The sequence below is a fragment of the Macaca fascicularis genome, chromosome 14 (genome assembly GCF_037993035.2).
Source record: "Macaca fascicularis isolate 582-1 chromosome 14, T2T-MFA8v1.1".
Taxonomy (NCBI): Eukaryota; Metazoa; Chordata; class Mammalia; order Primates; family Cercopithecidae; genus Macaca; species Macaca fascicularis.
This window is the reverse complement of record NC_088388.1, coordinates 87,079,358-87,102,770: the sequence shown is the minus strand read 5'-3', so window position 1 is coordinate 87,102,770 and position 23,413 is coordinate 87,079,358. Positions and strand designations below refer to the sequence as shown.

The 23,413-nt window shown below is 39.0% G+C and overlaps 1 protein-coding gene across 1 annotated transcript in view; it reads left to right on the top strand.

Annotated features, from left to right (window-relative positions):
* The first annotated feature begins 257 nt into the window (after nt 1–257).
* Nucleotides 258–23,413, top strand: part of RAB38 (RAB38, member RAS oncogene family) — a 71,565-nt gene continuing 48,409 nt past the window's right edge. Inside the window, exon 1 of the mRNA XM_005579305.5 lies at nt 258–516. Coding sequence (XP_005579362.1) covers nt 315–516 — 202 coding nt within the window. The 5' untranslated portion in view covers nt 258–314. The remainder of the gene's footprint in view (nt 517–23,413) is intronic.

Sequence of the window (23,413 nt, the reverse complement as noted above, 5' to 3'; positions counted from 1 at the left end):
TGGCCAGGGTCACAGGCGAAAACAGCTCTTCGGAAACTCTAAAGCGCCGGATAAATAAACACTGCAACACGCAACCACACGCGAAATCCTTTCAGCTGCCAGTCCCGGGACTAACTCCTGTCTCCTCCCCTCTCCAAGATCGCGGAGTAGGAAGGAGGATTAACCCCTAGGGGAGGAGTTCCGCCCCCCGGCCCCCGCCCCGCCGCCCACGCCTCTCCTTTGCACCTACACTTGCGCTCCCCAAGTCTCTCTCCTGCGCAGAACCCTGGCTGCGCTTCCCTGGTCTGGCACTGCACGGCCGGCCGGCCGCCAGGATGCAGGCGCCGCACAAGGAGCACCTGTACAAATTGCTGGTGATTGGCGACCTGGGCGTGGGGAAGACCAGCATCATCAAGCGCTACGTGCACCAGAACTTCTCCTCGCACTACCGGGCCACAATCGGCGTGGACTTCGCGCTCAAGGTGCTCCACTGGGACCCGGAGACTGTGGTGCGCCTGCAGCTCTGGGATATCGCCGGTGAGCGCCGGGGGAGGGGGTCAGGGGGCTAGAGCGCCTCGCGGCCAGTTTCCAGTCTTGAGGCAGCGGCTTGCGGCCAAGCGTGAGATTAAAATCCCTAGGTCGCGAGACAGTTTTTCCTGGTGGGCTGGAAACTTAGTTTCAAAGAAAAGAAAAATGTTTGAAACTTCAAGTGCATTCCCTGGAGCTTTTGGGCTATTGCTTTAGCTCCTTCCCGCACAGTCCCCTGGGATCTCTCTGCCCAGAGGAGGCCTCCCCAGGCAACCTGAGGAAGATTGGCTGCAATTGCATTCTGCTCTCCACTCCAGCTCGTTTTCTGGGCGTGGGTAGTTCTGCCAATGACGCAGCCCAGTGTCAGGCACGGCCTTCCGTGCAGGGGCCGACCGAGGGGAAGCCCCTAGGCTGGGTCACAGCGGAAACCGGGATAGTTCCAGGCTAGCTGGAGTTCGCCCATTCCTGTCTTCCGTCGCTCACTTTATTTCAAATTTTGTCACCTTTCTCTCTGCCCTTAAGACAAAGGAGTTTGAGTTTTTTTTTTTTTTTTCTTTCAGGAAGCCAAGTACTTTTGTGTGTGTATGTCAGGGGCAAAGTATTCTTTCTCCCTCGCTTTCTATATTTCTCTCTCTCTGGCTCTCAGTCTTCTATGAAAAGGAGATTGTGTATATATTTTAAGACCATTTTTATGTAAGGGCCTATGATAGCCTTATGATTTCTTGATTTGGCCCTAAAGTTTTCATTGAGAGATCTGGAAAATGAGAGTTTTTTTGTTTTTGTTTTTTACAATATTGAAAATCAGATTTTGACTCCACAGGTTTGTACCAGAAGTTAGGCCTAGTCAAAGGTGAGGGTGCAAAGTATCTACTTCAAGTATGCCTTGGACAAGGCTGTTTGCAACCTGGGCATGACCAACTCCTCATTACAGATTTTAGCCCTGCTACTAACTAACCTGCTCAGTGGCTTTGGACAAGTCTCTTCAGCTCAGTTGCATCATTGTTAAGTGGAAAGGAGTTGGGCAAGGGTCAGGGATCTTCCTGCTCAGAAGTTTTAAGGTCTTCTGGGATTCTCCCTGGAAACAACTTCAAACAGTCTTACTTCATGGTCTGTGACACCAGGAACCTTTCTTTATAAGTGCTGGACCCAAACTAGCCACTGCTGTTTCAGAAAATGGGTTCATTTTAGCTGATGCATTTGATTGGAAACACTTTATCATGGCTTGAAGCCAGAACAAATGTGGAACATTTTTGAAAGGGCATTTGTGATCTGGGGACTTTCATGCCTCTTTAATCATAAACTGCCAGGACTTATTCTTTTAGCGTGTGAACAGATGAACAGATTCATGCATTTGGAGTCATCTTCAGCTGCTCTAGTAGCAAGGGGGTTATCAGAGAACAGAAGATGTTATCAGCCACTGTTGGATGGGGCTTTTCATCTAAAAAAATTCTATGTACTTTCTTGCTGCGTGTCATAATGTCTGAAAACCCTTCTGGCTTCATGAAAGTCCTCAGGATTCAGATTTAGAAATGGCTTACTGTTTAAACAGGGATGTAGCTGTAATTTGGACTTTTATGTACCATCCAGGTAACAGCATGACAGCAGACAAGTTCTATGTAGATTTTAGTCTCCTCACATAAACAGGAGATGGAAGGGTATAGTGATTAATAGCTCAAATTCCAAAGTGGAACTGCCTCCATCTGGATCCTTACTTTACTCTGCATGTAGTAGGCAATCTTAGGTAACTTCTCTAACCTCCTTGTTTTAGTTTCCTTACTTGTAAATAGGGAGAATGCTTTCTCCCAATAAATGACAGGTGAGCCACCAACAGTGCTAGTTGAAGGTGATCATGCCTGTTCTCTAGGAGATCTGCAAGGATTATTATCACACTAGCTAGCGTGTTTTGAGCCTGTATAAATGCTAGGCAAGAAGGATATGATATACAAGTGCTAATTAATTACTAAAAAATTGTGATCCCAATATTACATATATATTTTGTCCCCAGGTTATCACCATTTTCAGTTTTGCTATTTTACAATACTGTCAGGAGCAATTTAACTCCCAAGCTCGAAAGCACTTCGTTAGCCATGTTTGTAGACTGAAGTTACAGTGGAGGCTATAGTCACAGAAGTCTGTATAAATAAGAAATCTGGAGTCTTGGAAATTTCTTTCTACAGATACTGTGGTGTTGTTATGTTCAACATCTCAGTAGAGGAGCTTGTTTTTCCCAGAGCTCTAATGCTCAGTGGTAATCTGTCTTCAGCAGCCTCAAGCCCAAAGGCCCTGTTAGCTGAATTAGAGATTGGACAGCAGGCACAGTGAATTGGGTGGAAGCTAGGCCACTGTGGGAAATGGTTGGAGCATGCATGTGCTCCACATTTCATGGTTTAAGCTGCATAGGGAGCCATGCGGGTAATGAGTTCATGTGAAATCCAGCCTCAACTGCCCACCCAGACTCCAGCCAGCCAGGTGTACCTTGTAGTACTTTCAAATCACAGCCTGTCTATCCAAGATAAGAATGCATCTCTCCCTCCCTAGTGTTCAACTCTGGTGTGTGCCTGGAGAGAACAGGTAGTGGAGGTTAGTGGGCCTAGCTTTGAGAAGGTTGTGGGTGGTGAATGAGATAGAGAAGACCTGCACTATTCTGACAGGATATCATACACACTGGTTATTAAGGGAATCTTGGCTCAGCTAGACTCTTGATATTCACTTGGTTCAATGCCAAATAGGGCCCTTTTTATCCACTAAATTCCCATGATGTATCTCTTGTAGCTGTGTAGATTGGTCAGTTTGATCTTGAAAGACTCCAAAAAGTATCTCTAGGGTCTTGTGAGTAGGCCTTGAAACAAGGTGACAAATCCCACCAAATCCCATAGGGGACAGCAGTTGGCCTGGATTCCAGTGATTCCATGCTAGAGGGTCAGCTGGGTCAGCTGTGTGTTGAGAGGCTCTTGATAGAGTCAGACAAATGAAGTAACTTTGCCTGAGGCCACCCAGCTAGTAGAGGAAGAGCCAGATTTGACGATGTTGTTTGCACTTGCTGGCCTGTGAGTGCCTGGCACACAGCTGGCCCACAGGGATTATGCATCCTTCCTTTTTAAAAGTGTTGTTTCATTAGTAGGTGGGTTAACCTTACCTTCTCCTTTCTAACTAGATTTTTGATATTATTAAGTACCCCTGTGCATTCAGTGAAAAGAAATGAATTAAAATCTATTTCTAAATGTTTTATCTTGATTAGGATGTGAATTTATAAGTTTTTTTTTTTTTAAATAGATCAATTAGGGAAAAGGAAAGCAAAAAGTTCACACTAGAGACTCCACTATTTTATTACTCTCCAAATCCAGAGACTATAATTGCTTATTCACACTTTCAAAAAGAACTATACTATTTTGTCTAGAACTCTTGATGTGCTTTGGGACTCTGATGCAGGCATTGGGACATTTATAGGGATAGTAGCTAATATTTCTTAAGCCCTTATTGTTATACATGTCCAGGCATATTTAATCTATAATTTCCCAGTATAATAGCTGGTTAGGCCACTAGAATTTAAAATTGACCGTTGAATCTGTCTTCAAAAGATTTGCTCTACTTCCCTTAATTTAAAAACAGAACACTTCAGACTAGTTTAAATATATTCTAAATTATATATACTCTGAAAATATAATTAGGCAAACTGTGAAACCCTGCTGAACCTCAATTGTCTCATCTATAAAATGATTATTTAATTTTCCTGTGATACTTATTTTATCTTTTGTAGTCTCTGCAGGTAAAATGTTATATTATCACTGTACTCAGGGTATAGGTAGCACATGGTCATTTATTACAGCTTCTTAGTAGCTTTGTGACTTGTGCGAGTTACTTAGCCGCTATGCCTTGGTTTTCTGTCTGTAAAATGGGAATAATAACAATACCAGCATCTTAGAATTTTTATAAGGATTAAATGAGTTACTTCATGCAAAGCTGTGCCTGACACATAATAAATGCTGAATAAGTGTTAGCTATTATTCCTGTTATCATAATTATTATTACTGACTATTTTCACATACATTTTCCCACTTGATCCCCCAGCATTGCTGAGGGTGTAGACAAGCAGATGGTCCTAAACCCACTTTTTATTTAAAAAGATAAAAAATGAGAGAGGTAAGAGACTTGCCTGAGATCATAAGTGGCAGAGGAGAACAGGAACAGTCAGTCTGTTTAGCTTCAGCTTACTTGTATGAGTAAGATAACCAAGTCTGTTGGTAATCAGAAAACCCAACTCTAGTTTTATATTGCTATAGTAGAAAATAAATTAAGTGGGCAGACAATTTAGAGACTGTTTCGAGTGTTTCTTTACCATGTAAAAGTTTGACTGCAGAGCTCTGCTAAATAACAAATGCCTCTAAATACTTAAAAGAAGATCTACCCTATAAGAAAAATATTTCCACCCAAGGCACATCTGTACCAACTTCCTCCACCTAAGCCATATGACATGACAGCAGAAGAATACATTAACTGTCACATAGACAAAGTAACAGGATGAAGGCAGCCCGGTCCCAGTGTCAGGAGTCCTTGGACTAACTCTTCACACCAGCAACTCTGACACTTATTTGAGTCACAGTGGTATGTTGTTTTAGGGTTTGTAAAGTGCATTCAGGTTGTGAAATTCAACCAAAGACAGGGTTCAGACTTAACTATCTCTTTAGTATCTATTTCTAAAAGACTATTTCTTCAAGCAGTTTTACAAGATGGGTCTTAAATGTCAAGGTAATAGGTCTAGGCATGTAGAAAGAGCTAAATTTGGCGATCAGTGTGTCAAATAAACCCCCCCCCCCCAATTTATACTGAGGCTGAGCCATGCTCTACTGGACAGTTTATTGCCTTGTTTCTACAGATTTTCTAAATACCACATAAAATAACGTGCTATGTGCTTATGGGTAAATAATGTGTACAGTGAGCAAAAATGGTGAACTTTCAAAGTAGGAATGAGGGATATATGGAGAAAGTGCCTCAAGGCAGGACATGGTGCGTCATCTGGGTTTTAGAAGACTGATTCTGATAGAAAAGCAAGTAGCAGCATGATCAAGGAAAGCTAAGGCATTTGAAAGTGGGAGAGGATTGGAAAAAGTAGCTCTATATGTGTGATTGGTTTCTGCAGCAAATACATGTACATATATATAAAGTGACTGGTACGTGAAAGTACTTAGGTGAGGGGAAAACAAAGAAGGATAATAATTGAATAAGATTTAATTCTTCATCCCAGCTTCATCAGCATGACACAAAAACAAATCACTGTAACAATAAGTAAAAAGCACTGGTAGATGTAACTTCAAAACACTCTCATGGTGCAGAGATGTTGTCCACACCACATCCTCCTACTCTCTGAGACTAAATCTGAGGAAGTTGCACAAAACCTTAGGGCTAGAATGATGTTTCCTGTGCTCTTACCTAGCACCAGTCATTCCCTGTCAGTGTGTCAGGGCTGCACAACTTGAGACAGAATTTCATCGTCTGGCCCTCTAATCTGGTCTCCTTCGCTTGAGGATCTCATGCATTCCCAGGGCTTTAACTCTATGCAGATGACTTTAAAACTATGCCTATATCCTTGACTACTCGTGAGCTCAGCCTTACAATTCCATCTTCCTGCTGAACATCTCTACAATATCTCACCTACACTGCCGGTGAACATGTGCATAACAAAGTTTGCATGAAAACAGGTTTGTTTTTTCTATTAATAAGTAATATGTGCTCAGTGTAGCAAAGCTGGAAAACAGAAAAGAAAAACAAGAAAGAAATACAATATATCCACATTTGTCCCACTTAATGATAAGTAGTAAATGATGCTATTTGTAAGTCTAAACTAGACATTTGTCCACATTCACTGGACTTTCTAGTTTGTGTTAACCAAAATACTTTACCCCCAGTCACTTAGACTTGAAACCTCTGCCATCTTTTCTATTCTGACCCTCATATGTCACCCGTCTCCAAGTCAGATAGTAAATATGCCTCTCTTTTCTCACTTCCATAGACCAGAGACAGCACTTTTTTACATACCTGTTCTGGTATCATAGCCTCTTAGCTAGCTCTAATCTCTGCCTCCTCCAGTTCTCAGGTGTATCAAAGCCAAGTTTATCTTCCCAGAACATCTCTCTTTTGTATTGGCTATAGATTACACCCGCTGTGATGAGAACAATGGAGGGGATGAGAGTAAAGTATTAGGGGGGCTGATAATTAGAAAATTAGAAATATGATAGATCCAAGTCATAGAGAAATTGAGGAATGGGTTTGTGAAGTCCTTGAATGTAAGAAGTGACTGGAATACTTGAGGCCTGGTGAAGTCAAAAGGAAACCCAGGGTGTCTCTCCTATTGTGGTCTTCTTGTGAGGAACACAGAAACTGTCATTAAAGGCTCAAGTGCTACTTATTTTTTTATTTGTTTTAAAATGCAGTTTTAAAACTTGAAGATTTGAGAAGTATAAGATCTTGCCTGAGAAAATTTATTAATTCACTTGATAAGCAGAGAGATTTAGGGGTGATCGAAATAGGTTGATATTTGCTCTTACGGACTTTTAGAGTCTGGTGTGGCATAAAGATATTTATTTCAAAATAATTATTTAGTCACTGATAAGTGATCTGATGGGAAAGTGTCAGGTGCTAAAAGACAGTCAACCAGGGGACGTATCCTAGCCATAACATGGAGATGAGACGACATCATGCAGGCTTCAGTAATCTGACCTAGCTGAGGATTACAGTGTGTGAGGAAGGTGGTGTTAAGAGGGATGCAGCAGACAAATTAGGAAAGGTCATATATGCCGAATTAAATGTTAAGAGTAGTGAAAGTGAAAATTCCTTCTATTTACCAATTTATCAAAGCAATATTTGCAATTTAAATACTACAGTAATTCTAACAAATAGGTCCTCTTACTTCCAGTTTCATAGATGAGGAAGCTGGGCCAAGCATAAGTAGAACATGACATTTGGTACATAATTGTTGCTTAGTAAAAGGGGTTTGGTGTTAAGCAGTCACTGAGGTTCATACTAACGTCATCACTCATCTGGTAAATTTTTGAGAATAGATGTTTTGACGTACACTTAGAATCCTTTCTCTTCCTCTTCTGATGATTCACTTTGGAGAGTCCTTGAAAGCTTTCAAACCATTGAGAAGCTTTATTCATGTTACTTTCTTAGATTCTGAGATGCATATTCCCAGAAGGATACAGTGGACATATTGCTCCTGGAGTGGGAATCAGGTTTATTCCAGCAAGGGAAGATCCTTATCTTCTAGGATGGTGAACTAGACTGATGTCCTTTAACTTGGCAAGGTCAAGTCTGAGACTTTAGCCTGGGGTTCTGAATAATTGAGTTTTACTCATTTTTTTCAGCTGTTCAGGAATTTAGCTAAGAATTTATATGATCTTAAATTACTCTTTGAAAATAATTTGGGTTTTAACTTCTACCATTCTCTCCTTCCTTTCATTGCCCACTCTTAAGTACAAAATTCTGTCTTTTCTACCTTATAAAATAAATATCTTTTCCGTTTTTTCAATAGCCGCATCTTCTTCATAACTCCCCGGAACTGTTGCAGCAGTTGCCGCCTGCCCATGCCCTCCTCCAGCTTCCCTGCCCATCAGTTTGTAATCAACAGTGGTGATACCCCTCATCATGGTGCTGTTCTCCAGTTGATATTCTCATTTGGGATCCATCAGTGGAGCCACAGCATTTTTAGAATTAAAGGCTGAACTTTTTAGCATGACAGTCAGGACCATCATAACTGTCAATCATTTGCCATTCATTCCAGTCTTCTCTCTCACATCTATGATTTTTACATTCCAGATCTTACAGTGGCCCCATTATACCTACCTTCCCCTTTATGCTGTGGCTCACATGGTTGTCTCTGGCTGAAAAAAGCACATTCTTCTTTTTAACATAGGTAACTCCTGTGGGTCCTTTTCACTCTATCAATATCACCTCCTCCAGAATGTCTGCTGAAACCATGAGACTCGGGTAAATACTTTCTCTGCTCCCATAAAGTTCCATGATTATTCCAGATAGAAATATTTTACTATTGCATTGGAATGTCTTTTTCCTCCAAAGTGTATCCCTGGGTCCTAATATAGTATTTGGACATGTGGTAGGGACTCAAGGAGTATTTGTTCAATAAAAAGTTTTTCAGTCAACTATTGCATCAGTGCCTTAATTCTAGACATATCATTGATCTAAACATTTCTTCAATAAAAAATAGACTTCTGTTCATGATTGAAAAACTTCATAACTTCATAAACATTAATATATAAAAGTATAATTTAGAATTGAGAAATATGGCAACCACTTTTTTTTTCAGGTTTTATTTTATTGTTTTATTTATTTATTTTTTATTATTATACTTTAAGTTCTAGGGTACATGTGCACAACGTGCAGGTTTGTTACATATGTATACTTGTGCCATGTTGGTGTGCTGCACCCATCAACTCGTCATTTACATCAGGTATAACTCCCAAATGCCATCCCTCCTCCCTCCCGCCTCCCCATAATAGGCCCCGGTGTGTGATGTTCCCCTTCCCAAGTCCAAGTGATCTCATTGTTCAATTCCCACCTATGAGTGAGAACATGAGGTGTTTGGTTTTCTGTTCTTGTGATAGTTTGCTGAGAATGATGGTTTCCAGCTGCATCCATGTCCCTACAAAGGACACAAACTCATCCCTTTTTATGGCTGCATAGTATTCCATGGTGTATATGTGCCACATTTTCTTAATCAAGTCTGTCACTGATGGACATTTGGGTTGATTCCAAGTCTTTGCTATTGTGAATAGCACCGCAACAAACATACACGTGCATGTGTCTTTATAGCAGCATGATTTATAATCCTTTGGGTATATACCCAGTAATGGGACGGTTGAGTCATATGGTATTTCTAGTTCTGGATCCTTGAGGAATCACCATACTGTTTTCTACAATGGTTGAACTAGTTTATAGTCCCACCAACAGTGTAAAAGTGTTCCTATTTCTCCACATCCTCTCCAGCACCTGTTGTTTCCTGACTTTTTAATGATTGCCATTCTAACTGGTGTGAGATGGTATCTCATTGTGGTTTTGATTTGCATTTCTCTGATGACCAGTGATGATGAGCATTTTTTCATATGTCTCTTGGCTGTATGCATGTCTTCTTTTGAGAAATGTCTGCTCATATCCTTTGCCCACTTTTTGATGGGGTTGTTTGTTTTTTTCTTGTAAATTTATTTGAGTTCTTTGTAGGTTCTGGATATTAGCCCTTTGTCAGATGAGTAGATTGCAAAAATATTCTCCCATTCTGTAGGTTGCCTGTTCACTCTGATGGTAGTTTCTTATGCTGTGCAGAAGCTCTTTAGTTTAATGAGATCCCATTTGTCAATTTTGGCTTTTGTTGCCATTGCTTTTGGTGTTTTAGACATGAAGTCCTTGCCCATGCCTATATCCTGAATAGTATTACCTAGGTTTTCTTCTAGGATTTTTATGGTATTAGGTCTAACATTTAAGTCTCTAATCCATCTTGAATTAATTTTCATATAAGGAGTAAGGAAAGGATCCAGTTTCAGCTTTCTACTTATGGCTAGCCAATTTTCCCAGTACCATTTATTAAATAGGGAATCTTTTCCCCATTTCTTGTTTTTCTCAGGTCTGTCAAAGATCAGATGGCTGTAAATATGTGGTATTATTTCTGAGGACTCTGTTCTGTTCCATTGGTCTATATCTCTGTGTTGGTACCAGTACCATGCTGTTTTGGTTACTGTAGCCTTTTAGTATAGTTTGAAGTCAGGTAGCATGATGCCTCCAGCTTTGTTCTTTTGACTTAGGATTGTCTTGGCAATGCGGGCTCATTTTTGGTTCCATGCAACCACTTTTCTTAAGGAGACATTCTGTTTGTTTGTTTGTTTGTTTTCCAACTGTAAAAACTGGGAAGTGTCCTTAAATACTATTCTTAAAAGCTGTGTTTTTTCATTTAACAGTCTCCATAATTTGAAGTGAAATGTCATTTATTTGGATGTCAAATGGCAAAACTGTATCTTTTTTATGATTTTAGGGTATATTATATAAAGTAATAACTTTTTGAAAGGTAATTTTACAGAGTTAAAACCCTGAGTACTCATCAAAACCATATCAGTCATTTTATGGATGAGCAAGCTTGATCTGGAAGGGAGGCGACATTAGTTTCTCAGGCCCACAGAGCTTGTTAATGGTAGAATTAGAACCGGAACAGAAGATTATCTGGCTTATTACCAAGGAAACTTGAATAATTAAAAACGTATTTTTTAACACTAGGTGTTTGGGTGCTGTCTTCAGCATTGAGGTATAATGATAATCAAATTGGGAAGGCACCCAGCCCTGTGGAAGTTCATGCAGTGCAGAAGAGAAGATAATGGCATAGCACTGGGGACACCCGAAGTCATCCACAGTTTGTCTTTAAATAGCATTTCTAATACCATTTTCTCCCTCCCTCCATGATGAGGTCTAAATTTCAACCATTGGAACTCCTTGTCATTCCTGGTTCATTTTCATGCTTCTTGTCTCTGAGCCTTTTCTCCTGCTTGCCCTGCTGGTTCATGTGTCCTTCCCTTTGGAAGCACATCCAAATCCCACCTGATGTCTAAGACCCATCTGAAAGGGCAACTCCTCTACAGAGACTTTCCTAGTTCTCTCTGTCAGTAGTAACTTCTTCCTCCCTCGAGTCCCATGCAACTTTTCTTTCCTTTGTTTGTAGCACTTCTCCAGTTAAGCTTTGTGTTACAGTTATTTTCTACCTATCCAGATTTGCTTCATGATTTTTAGTAAATCCTGCCATGAGTTATTTGCTGCATAATTTAATGAAATTTACTGTAGAGTCAGCAAAGAAGTAGAGAAGAAGAAAGCACCAAGAATGAGGAGAACCTAGCAAGGGCAGGCGTTTGGAAGCAAGAGGTAGATAATTTAAGAAAAGGATAATTAATAGTTTCAAATGTTTTATTACTTTTTGCACTGAGTCTCTACTTTTTGTAGTTTGTGTTATTCTGATGTATTATTTAACCTTTGTTCCTTATCACTTTTATTTAAATATAACTGTCAATTAGTTTATCAGCCTTGCATAAAACTGCTCTTTTAAGAAGAGTGATGAAAACTTACTGATTTAAATTATTCTTGATTAGACTGTTTTCCCATAACATGCTATAAATAGCCACTAATTATTAAGTGTCAGGCATAGTTCTATGCAATCATATGCATTATTTTATTTACAGCTCATAATGAGCTTATCTGATGGACACTGTTGTTAACCCTACTATAGATGTGAGAGAACTATAAACAGGCCAGAAAACAGATAAACAAGCTAACAAGCACAGAAAACTTTTCAGAAGTCTTACCAATAGTAAGAGGTAATGCTGGGATATGCACTGAAATTTTGTCTAACTACAAATCCCATTTTCTAGCCACGCTATTCTGCTGTTTCCTAATGCACGATAAACAGCATAATAGTTTTCACATCTCATGGTTTGTTATACACTGCATTTAGAAGGTGCTCATTATATATTTTAAAATAGTAATTTATTAATTTTAAACTGTATACTTTTGGATAGATCTAATAATTGAATGAGTTGAATTTTTTGCATGCATTATTGCTGGCACCATGTGGTTGGTTTGACTTATTAACAGTCATCTTCATATACTACTTTTAGGCAGGAAAACCACTGTGCCTGAGGGACGCAAGTCTCTAGTTTAAAAATTAAAGCTAAGAACAGCTGTGGTGCTTGTTGGTATCAGAATAAAAAGATTTATAGGGTGGTAGAAGGACCTGTATGCATGTATTGTGTGATCTGTGTGTCTTAAATTTAAAAAAAAAAATACACTAGACTCTAGAGGCTACAGCACAAGTTCTCAAACTTTCTCAGTTAACTGCATCCAAATCCTTAGTGTTAATTTTTTCATTGTGCCTCTAGGCCAAAAGCACTACCTAACAATCCTGTTCATTAAATAGCACCAAACAACTTAATAAGTGTTATGGTCTAACAACTTAATAGTCATAAGAAAAAAAAGAGAACATATAATTTAAAAGAAAATTATTTTTGTTTCATTTTTAATCACTGCAGTTTACTATAGGCAAGTGTATGACTTTGGCCATGAAACACCCTCTCAAACCTTTGAGCTGGAGTGGATGCCACTACCATACCACCCTAATTTCCGGTTTCACATTGATTTTCACATGATTTTTGCTTTTCATCACAGAAACTTCCAAACCCCAGTTTCAAACAGATATAATGACATCAAAAGGAATGTATGTAGTGTTAACACTGTGAACTACCTCAAGCTAGTAGTTCCTGGGGTGTCTAATGAATCTTGAGTACTACTGTATTTGCACTGAAATTTTAAAATATCCTCTTTCACCCATGTGAGTTCACCATGGCATCCCCTAGAGCACCTTGGCATATATTTTGGGAATTATAACTCTAAAGGAATCTGGAAATTCCTTAAGAATGAAACCTTTAGAGTTCAGGATCTCTTGGAGGTTATTTATAAAAATGTATTTAATGGCTACTGACTGGTATTGTCTCAAATGCCAAGTAATTCGAAAGTAGGTTTTTAGTGTAATACATTTGAGCTTACAGTTCAGAGGTATTTTAGGTTGTTTATTTATTTAATTATAAACATGAGATGCCGGTCCTTCTGTCTTGATTCATCCATGACTTGGTTTCATTCCTTCCCCTCTTTATCCACTGTTGGACCTTACATTGCTAAATTATCTTTCTATCTCCATCCACATGAGTTATTTGCTTAAGCTGGTAGCACTGGACTCCAGTCTAAAATTATTCTGAGAAAAAATCTGTTGAGCTACTGTATTAGTACTCATTTTCACATACACACATATATATCACATGCACTGCCTTAAATTTAAATATACATTCAGAATTTAATGAGAATAGTTTTGAAAATGTATTTTAAAAGTAGATCACTATAATCCATCCACCTTTTGTTCTATAAGGTAATTATGAACAACAATAAAGCCAACATTTACTTCTTCTGCCATCTTATTCTCTTGTTAACTTTAGCTTACTTTATTCAATATCCTTCATCTAGCTTTATCTTCTTGTTGAATAGAGACAAATTTTGCCTGTAAGAGATGGTAACTAACAGTAGGGTGAAATGAGAGTCATTGATTATGGGGGAACTAAGGAAATTGCTAAAAGAGTTTGGGTGGTTCTGAATTGTGAACAGATATTTTTCAGATGGGATCTTAATAATGACAGAAGTTCAGTAGGCATAAAAGTAAATGAGTTAGATCAAAGATCTTCTTTTATTCAGCCTACTCCTTTTCCTTCTGGGGTTCCCTCTTGCAAATAAGAAATAAATATTAATTGTTATTTCACTATGTAAAGAGTACTTGTATTACTAGTGCTATTCTATTCTGGAAATGCATTGTGAGCATAAACTAACAGCCTCTCAGGGTACCTGTGTTATGTAGACACAGAGTATAGTAATTGAGTAATTCTACAGTAGACGTGAGTCTACAGTGTAACTGGGGACAGAGGCTGCACAGGTTTGCAGCACATAAAAAGAAGTACAAGGCAGGGCCTGATGAAGTGGTTGAGCGAGTGAGCCAGTTAGTCAGTGCTGTGGGAATATGGAAGAGTTAAGAGATGAGTGTGAGTCCAGGCAGTCATAAAAGTCTCCAAGAAGGTGGGGCTTGGGTACAACCTTAAAGAATGGGTAGAATCTGGTTAGGTGAAGGATGAGGGAGAGGGTACCTTTCAGTGGTAGTAGATTTGCCATGGTATGGGAGTAAGTGGAAGCAAGAAGCAGGACTTAGCAGAGCCTAGCAAGGCATAAGTTGGGGCAAAACCTTGACCTCAGTCTGAAAATTAGCCTTTAACTTGTAGATCTAAGAGGGCAACCTCAAAAATGCAACAGGAGGTCAGAGGGTAGAATGGAATCATCATGAAGGCAAGGATTTTTTTCTAGTTATTAGAACATAACTAGCTAACCAGCTGTATTTTCTAGTTATATGTTCCTAGTTATAATTCTGGAAAATTATAGGGATTAAATTTTTTTTTTGTTAAATGAATGAATGAGATTAGATGAGATGAAATTAGACAATCCTAACTAAAGTGATTTCAGTGGTAGTGGAAAGAAAGTGATGAATGCAACAGACCAGACATGACAGAAAACTCTTAAATACCTAATAAACCTGCAAGTATCCACTGGGAGAGGAGTAAGGAATTAAGAATTATTCCTTCACTCAGCATGGGGACCATATTGAATGCTTACTATATAGAGTGCTGTGCTTGTCACAGGGGCTGCAGAAATTTGGTTCTGGCTATGGGGTGGCTTGTTATTTTGTAGGGGAAGATTGTACCAGGTGAGTTCTAGGATATACACCTAGGTGACTTGGAAAAATGGTGATTAATTTATATGTTTCTGTCATTGGTTTGATGGGGCAAAGTCACAAAAACAGATGAAAGAGTTTCTGAACCACCACCAGACTGTCAAATAGGCTTTTATCAAAAACTGGAAATAACCACCATCACTAGGATGTCAGCCCGACTCTAATTTCAGTATGTGGGTTTCCCCTGAGCTTTCAAAACCAGCATAAGCCATTATGATGTCAGTGTCCTTTAGACCATTGCAGCAATTATAGTTTATTTTTCTTCTAGATTACTGTGCAAGGTCCATATTTCCTGTTGATTATATATTTACTTTATGTTTTCCATACTGTTACTCCCTAGAAATATAGAGAACATCTTGGTGTCACTCTTAGGTCTACTGATTGTTCTATGACTTCAACACATGTATCATTTGTAATAGAGTAAATTGATTCCAAGGTAGTATTTCTTAAGAAAATGAGAATGATTATGAAAGCATAATAATCCAGGCTGAAACTTGTTACAACAGATATGCACATAACTCTGTTGGAATAATGTTAATTTTCTCCTCCAATAACCATCTATTGATTATTTACTGGAATTTGGAGTTGAGTATAGAGTAGGTTCATCAGTATGCAGCACTAATTCACAAATACACGATAAGGCATTTTAGAGGAAGGAGGAACCTTAATTGAATTTATTTCCCCCATACAATCTTGAGCTCTTGTTGTATCCTAAAGGTGGAGAAATAAGCCTTGGGTTTTGCAATATCAAAACATGGTCAATCTGCTCTCCAAGATTTTCAGTGCCTTGGTTAGACATCCAAGCATGAATGCACAGCATAATAAGTGTCAGTGGTGTAGAATTTTTAAAATTCTGTGGGTTCATAAAGAAGAGATTCAGTGATTCCAGCTGTCAGGACAGGGAAGTATGCACAAATGTGGTGAGATTTAAGGGCATATTTGAAGGATGCATAGGATTTTATTGAACAGAGTGGGAGTACAGATGAGGAGGGAATTCAGGCTTTGGGCACAAAGATGTAAAAAGACAAGAGAATCTGGAAAGTAATTTAGGATGTGTTTTAAAAATAACAAGTAGTCCAATGGGACATGGCCATGGATCACTTTGAAGGAAATGACAAGAGTTTGAAAAAGTGGTCGGAACCAAATATGTACTACATTAAATCACATATCAATGAAGGTGTATTTTTCTTAGGCATATAAGAGTCACTGAATAGCTAAACCAGCAGAGAGTAATGGTAAGACTTACCTTTTGATAGTGGATTCTAATGGAGATAGAGGTTTTCTTGTCTTTTTTCTAAACTTTTATTATAGATTCAGGGGGATACATATGCAGGTTTGTAACATGGACATGGGTATATTGCATGATGTTGAGCTTTGGAGTACAAATGACCACCTTACTTAGGTAGTGAGCATAGTATCCAATAGTTTTTCAACCCTTGTCCCTTCTTCTCTTCTCACTCTAGTAGTGCCTGGTTTCTGTTGTCATTATCTTTGTGTCTGTGATTACCTGATGTATAGCTCCCACTTATAAGTGAGGACATGCAGTATTTAGTTTTCTGTTCCTGCATTAATTCACTTAGGATAATGGCCTCCAGCTACATCTATGTTGCTGCAAAGGATATGATTTTACTTTTTTTTTGGCTCCATTATATTCCATGATGAACATGTACCACGTTGTCTTTAACAAGTCCACCATTGATGGGCACCTAGGTTGATTCCATGTCTTTGCTATGTCAGTAGTACTGCAATGAACATGTGAGTGCACTTGTCTTTTTGGTAGAATGATTTGCTTTCTTTTGGATATATAGAAAAGAATGGGATTGCTGGGTTGACTAGTAAGTAGTTCCGTTTTAAGTTCTTTGAGAAATCTCCAAACTGCTTTCCATGATGGCTGAACTAATTTTCCTTCCCACCAAAAGTGTATAATGCATTCCCTTTTCTCTGCAGCCTTGCCAATATTTGTTGTTTTTTGACTATTTAGTCAATGGTAAACCATTCTGACTGGTGTGAGATGGTATCTCATAGTAGTTTTGATTTGCATTTCTCTGGTGTTTAGTGATGTGGGATATTTTTTCACATTCATTAGCTGCTCATATATCTTCTTTTGAGAACTGTCTGTTCATGTTTTTGCCCATTTTTTAATGGGATTGTTTTCTGCTTGTTCAGTTATTTAAATTCCTTATACAGTCTGGAAAATAGACACTTGTTGGATGTGTATTTGGTGAATATTTTCTCCCATTCTGTAGATTGTCTGTTTACTCTGTTGATAGTTCCTTTTGCTGTGCAGAAGCTGTCTAGTTTAATTGGTTCCACTTGTCAATTTTTGTTTTTGTTGCAATTGCTTTTGAGGAATTAGTCATAAATTATTTCCCAAGGCTGATATCCAGAATGGTGTTTCCTAGGTTTTCTTCTAGGTTTCTTCTAGCTTCAGATCTCACATTTAAATCTTTATTCCATCTTGAGTTAATGTTTCTATATGGTGAAAGGTAGGAGTCCAGAATCATTCTTCTGCATATGGCTAGACAGCTATCCTGGCACCATTTATTGAATAGGGTGTCCTTTCCCTACTGTTCAGTTTTGTCATCTTTGTTAAAGATGAGATGGCTGTACTTGTGAAGCTTTATTTCTGGTGTCTCTATTCTGTTTCATTGGTCTGTGTGTCTGTTTTTGTAGTAGTACCATGCTGTTTTGGTTACGGTAGCCTTATAGTTTGAAGTTGAGTAATGTGATGCCTCTGGTTTTCTTCTTTTTGCTTAGTATTACTTTGGCTATTGGGCTTTTTCTGATTCCATATGAATTTTAGGATAGTTTTTCTAGTTCTGTGAAAAATGATGTTGGTAGATCGACAGGAATGGCATCGAATTTGTAGATTTTTGGGGGGCACTGTGGCCATTTTAACGATATTGACTCTTCCAACCTATGAGCTTGGAATGTTTTTTTGTTTGTATCACCTATGGTTGTTTTTAGTAGTGTTTCATAGTTCCCTTGTAGAGATCTTTTACCTTCTTCCTTGGTTAGATGTATTCCTAGGTATTTTATTTTATTTTTATTTCTTTTTTTTTTTTTTTTTTTGCTGCTATTGTAAATGGGATTGTTCTCTTGATTTGGCTCTTAGCTTTAACATTATTGGTGGATAGAAATGCTATTGATTTTTATACATTGATTTTTGTATCCTGAAATTTTACTGAAGTCATTTATCCGTTCTAGAAGCCTGAAATTTTACCGAAGTCATTTATAGTTCTCGGAGTCATTAGGGCTTTCTAGGTATAGAGTCATATTGGCCATAAAGAGAGATAGGCTGACTTTTTGTTTTCCTATTTGGATTTTTTTATTTATTTCTCTTGCCTGATTGCTCTGGCTAGCACTTCCAGTATTATGTCGAGTAGGCACAATGAGAATGGGCATCCTTGTCTTGTTCCAGTTCTCAAGGAGATTGCTTCTACTTTTTGCCTGTTCGGTATCATGTTGACTGTGGGTTTGTCATAGATCACTCTTACTATGTTGAGGCATGTTCCTTTGATACCTATTTTCTTGAGGGTTTTTATTATGAAGGGATGTTGGATTTTATCAAAAGCTTTTTCAGAGTCTATTGAGGTGATCATATGGCTTTTGTTTTTAATTCTATTTATGTAGTGAATCACATTTATTGATTTATATATGCTGAACCAACCTTGCATCCAGGAATGAAGCCTATTTGATCATAGTGAATTGACTTTTTCATGTGCTGTTGGATTTGGTTTGCTAGTGTTTTGGTGAGGAATTTTGTGTCTATGTTCACCACGGATATTGGCCTGTAGTTTTCTTTTTTCATTGTGTCATTGTCAGATTTTGGTATCAGGGTGATACTGGCTTTCTAGAATGAGTTAGGGAGAAGACACTTCTTGATTTTTTGAAAATAGTTTTAGTAGGATTGATACCAAGTCTTTTTTATATGTCTGGTAGAATTTAGCTGTGAATCACTCTGGCCTGAGACATTTTTTGGTTGGTAGGCTTTTTATTACTCATTCAATTTTGGAAGTCATTATTGGTCTATTCAGGGTTTTAATTCCTTCCTGATTCAATGTTGGCAGATTGTGTGTTTCCAGGAATTTATTCATTTCCTCTAAATTCTCTAGTTTGTTTGCAAAGAAGAGTTAATAATAGTCTCTGATAATCTTTTGTATTTCTGTGGGATCAGTTGTAATGTCACCTTTGTCATTTCTGATTGGGCTTATTTGGATCTTCTCCCTTTTTTTCTTTGTTAATTTGGCTTGTTGTCTATTGATATTGTTCATCCTTTCAAATAACCAACATTTGCTTTCATTGATACTTTGTATGTATTTTTGGGTCTCAATTTCATTCTGTTATGCTCTGATTTTAGTGTTTCTTTTTTTTTTCTGATGTTACATGGTCAATTTAAGATCTTTCTAATTTTTTTAAATTAGCCATTTAACACCATAAACTTTCCTGTTTTTACTACCTTTGCTGCATCCCAGAGATTTTAGTATGTTGTGTCCCTTTTTTTAAATTTGTTTAAAATATTTTTTAAAAAATTCTCCTTTATTTTATTGTTTATCCAAAAGTCATTCAAGAGCAAGTTGTTTTCATTTCCATGTAATTGTGTGGTTTTGAGAGATTTTGATATTGATTTATATTTTTATTCCAGTGTGGTTCAAGAGTATGACTGTATGTTTTCAATTTTTTCAAATGTACCGAGACTTGCTTCATGTCTGGGCATGTGTTCAATCTTGATACGTTCTGTGCAAATGAGAAGAATGTTTATTCTGTGGTTGGCAGGTAGAGTATTCCATAGATGTCTGTTAGGTCCAATCGGTAAGTGTCAAATTCAAGTTCAGAATTTCTTTGTTAGTTTTCTGCCTTGATCATTTGTCTGATACTGACAGTGGAATGTCAGAGCCCCCCCACTATTATTATGTGGTTGTCTCTGTCTTTTCAGAGGTCTGGAAGTACTTGTTTTATGAATCTGACTACTCCAATGTTGTATGCATAATATATTTAGGACGTTAAGTCTTATTGTCGAATTGAGCCCTTTATTATTATGTAATGCCCTTTTTGGTCCTATTTGGCTGTTGCCAGTTTAAAGTGTGATTTATCTGACATAAGAATGACAACCTGGGCTCTTTTCTGTTTTCTGTTTATGTGCTGGATCTTTCTCTAATCCTTTACTTTGAGCCTATGGGTGTCATTACATGTGAGATGGATCTCTTGAAGATAGCATATGAATGGGTTTCGTTTGTTTCCGACTTGCCATTCTGTGTCTTTTAAGTGGGGAGCTTAGACCATTTACATTCAAGGTTAATATTTATGTGTGAGGTCTTGAGCTTATCATGAAGTTATTAGCTGGTTTGCTTTGAAATATAAGTTTCTGTTGTGTGGTTGCTTTATAGGGACTGTGGGCTATGTACTTAAGTGTATTTTTGTGGTAGCCAGTATAGTTTTTTCATTCCCATATTTAGAACTCCCATAAGGATTTCTTGTAAGGCCGGTCTAGTGATAACAGATGCCCTTAGGACTTACTTGTTTTGAAATGTTTTTAAAATCTCCTTCACTTACGAGCTTAGTTTGGTGGGATATAATTTTTTTTTTTTTTCTTGAGACAAAGTCTTGCTCTGTCTCCCAAGCTGGAGTGCACTGGCACGATCTCAGCTTACTGCAACCTCCGCCTCCCAGGTTCAAGTGTTTCTCCTGCCTCAACCTCCCAAGTAGCTGGGACTACAGGTGTGTGTCACCACACTCAGCTAATTTTTGTATTTTTATTAGAGACGGGATTTCATTATGTTGGCCAGACTAGTCTCAAACTCCTGACCTCATGATCTGCCTGCCTCGGCTTCCCAAAGTGCTGGGGTTACAGGCATGAGCCACTGTGCCCAGCTGGGATACGACATTTTTGATTGGAATTTCTTTTCTTTGAGAATGCTGAAAATAGTCCCTCAATCTCTCTGGCTTGTAAGGCTTCTGCTGAGATGTCCACTCTTAGCCAAATGGGGTTCCCTTTTATGCAATTTGACATTTTTGTTTAGCTGGCTTTAAGATTTTTTTCTTTAGCATTGATCTTGGACAATGTGGTGACTATATGCCTTGGTGATGTTCATTTTGTATAGTATCTGGCAGGTGTTTTCTGGATTTTTTGTATCTAAATGTCTTGCTCTCTAGCAAAGTTAGGGAAATTTTCTTGAATTATCCCCCTAAATACGTATTCCAGGTTTTTAAATTTTTCTTCTCTCTCAGGAATAATTTGTAGGTTTGATCTTTTTACATAATTGCACATTTCTCAAAGACTGTCTTCATTTAAAAAATACTCTCTTTTTTTTATATATGTGTGTCTGGGTTAGTTCAAAAGACTAGTTCTTAAGCTCTGAAATGGTTTCTTCTGCTTGGTTTAGTCTAGTGATAACGCTTTCACTTGTATTTTGAAGTTCCTTAAGTGAGTTGTCCAATTCTAGAAGCTGTGATTAATTACATTTTAAGATTTATCTCCTCTTTCATTTTCTGGACTGCTTTAGAAGTTTCTTTTCAATCTTGTGTTGGATCTCATTGAGCTTCCTTGCAATCCATGATTTGAATTCTTTATCTGTCACTTCTGAATTTCTATTTTCATTAGGGACCTTTGCTGGAAAGCTAGTGCAATCCTTTGATGGTGTCACTGCATTCATATTTTTCATAGTGTCAGGATTTTTGTGCTTGTTCCTTTTCATTTGGAAATTTTGGCACTTCTAATTTTTATAATTATTTTCATGTTTGTAGGATTTTTTTTCTTTTTCTTTATCTCCCTATCATACCATTGCTATTTTTTTCTTTCCCTTTTCCTTTTCCTTTCCCCCGCTCCATTGGGTCTTTTGGTTTTGCTTCTGTAGCCTTATGTACTTCTTTCTGTAGGTTTTATATTGGGGCTGTGCAGTTTGACCTATATGCCAGTAGATAGTGCTTATGCATGATAGCAGGCTGTGGCCAATGTGACTACGTATATACTTGATCCTTGTTTACTGGCAGAAGCTCTCTGTTGCCTCAGGCAATGGGCTGATTCTTGGAACGCACAGTTGTCTGAGCTCCCTGCTCAGCCCAGGGGATTGGGGGCCGCAATGGGTGGGGCCAGACCAGGTAGGTTCATCTACAGGTCTCCTAATGACAGGGGCAAGCAACTGTGCTGCAGGAGAATCTGGGGAGCAGCCACCAAGTGCCCAGTTGTGTACCTCAGCATCAGGCTGGGAAATCTCCTTAACCCCAAGTGCACTGCATGGGAAGGGTAGCAGCCTATAAACCCCTAATCCAAGAGAGTAAGTGCTTCAGATGCCTAGAGATCTGCCTGGATATAGAGCAGAAAGGCTATCCTTGCACCACAATCTCTGCACAGGAGGGGTGGGATGGCTCAGGCTGCCAATTCCAGTGAGCTGGTGCTCCTAATGGCTGGAGATTTGCCTGGGCATGGAGCAGAGAGTGCCTCATTGCCTCATGGTCTATGTTCAGAATAGGTGTGGTGGCTCAGGCTGCTGAGCCAGATGAGCAGGTGCTTTGAATGCCCAGAGATCTGCCCTGACGTGAAACAGAGTTTGCCTCCCTGCACCAGGATCACTGCACAGGATGAGTGGTGCAGGTCAGACTATTGCTCCAGGTGAACAGGTTGTCTGAATGCTTGGAGATCTGCCTAGCCATGGAGTGGAGAGGGACTTGCTGTACCATGATCTATGTCTGTCATGGGTGGGGCAACTCAGGCTACTGGTCTGGTCAAGTGGGTGCTCCAAATGCCTGGATTTCTGCCTGGGAGTAGAGCAAAGAGGGCCCTGCTGCACCACAATCTCAGGCGAGCAGGCTGGACACCTGCAGATTGGTTCCAGATTGCCAAGCTGGCCCTAGATACAAGTATTACTGCCCAGTAGAAACTGCAGCTTTATCAGCTCTCCTCCTGTCCCAGTGTTGTGACAGAGGAGAACACAATTCCAGCACCTACTGCTGAGGGGCTTTCCACAGTTCTGGCTGTGGAGACTCCTACACTTCTCTAGAGTGAGTGCCCTGGTCTCTGGCTAGAGATTAAAATGAATGGCTGCCTTGCTACGCACTCGGATTAAAAATGGCATCCTGATCTTGGTCCTGGGTATGGGAAAATGTCTGCAGCTTTTCCTCACGTCTTTCTCTCACAGTGTCTCCAAGAAACTCTGCAAGTTAGCTCTAGGGCTTGGGAGATACAAAGTGCTTTCCCTTGGCATGCTTTGCTGGGATCCCCAGTGGAAAGGCAGGTCACAGAAGGAGGCTCTCTGCCTCTCTCATGTACCTGAGTTTCTCTCACTTTTATTAGCTGGATGCCATCAAAGGGGCTGTTTGCCCATGTTTCCCTCCCTGGGATTTGGGGTGTCCTTCAATTTAGGTTGACCTGGTGGATTCCCATTTTCTTTCTTGAAATAAAGCCCACACAGTTGGCCTTTATGCACTATCTTGCTATTTCCACATGGCTGAGGCATGCTACAAGGCTCTAATCTACTATCTTGGGGGAAAAAAAAGAAATAGCAGTTTTAAGACTAGGTCATACACTAACATCATGTAGAGATAGCT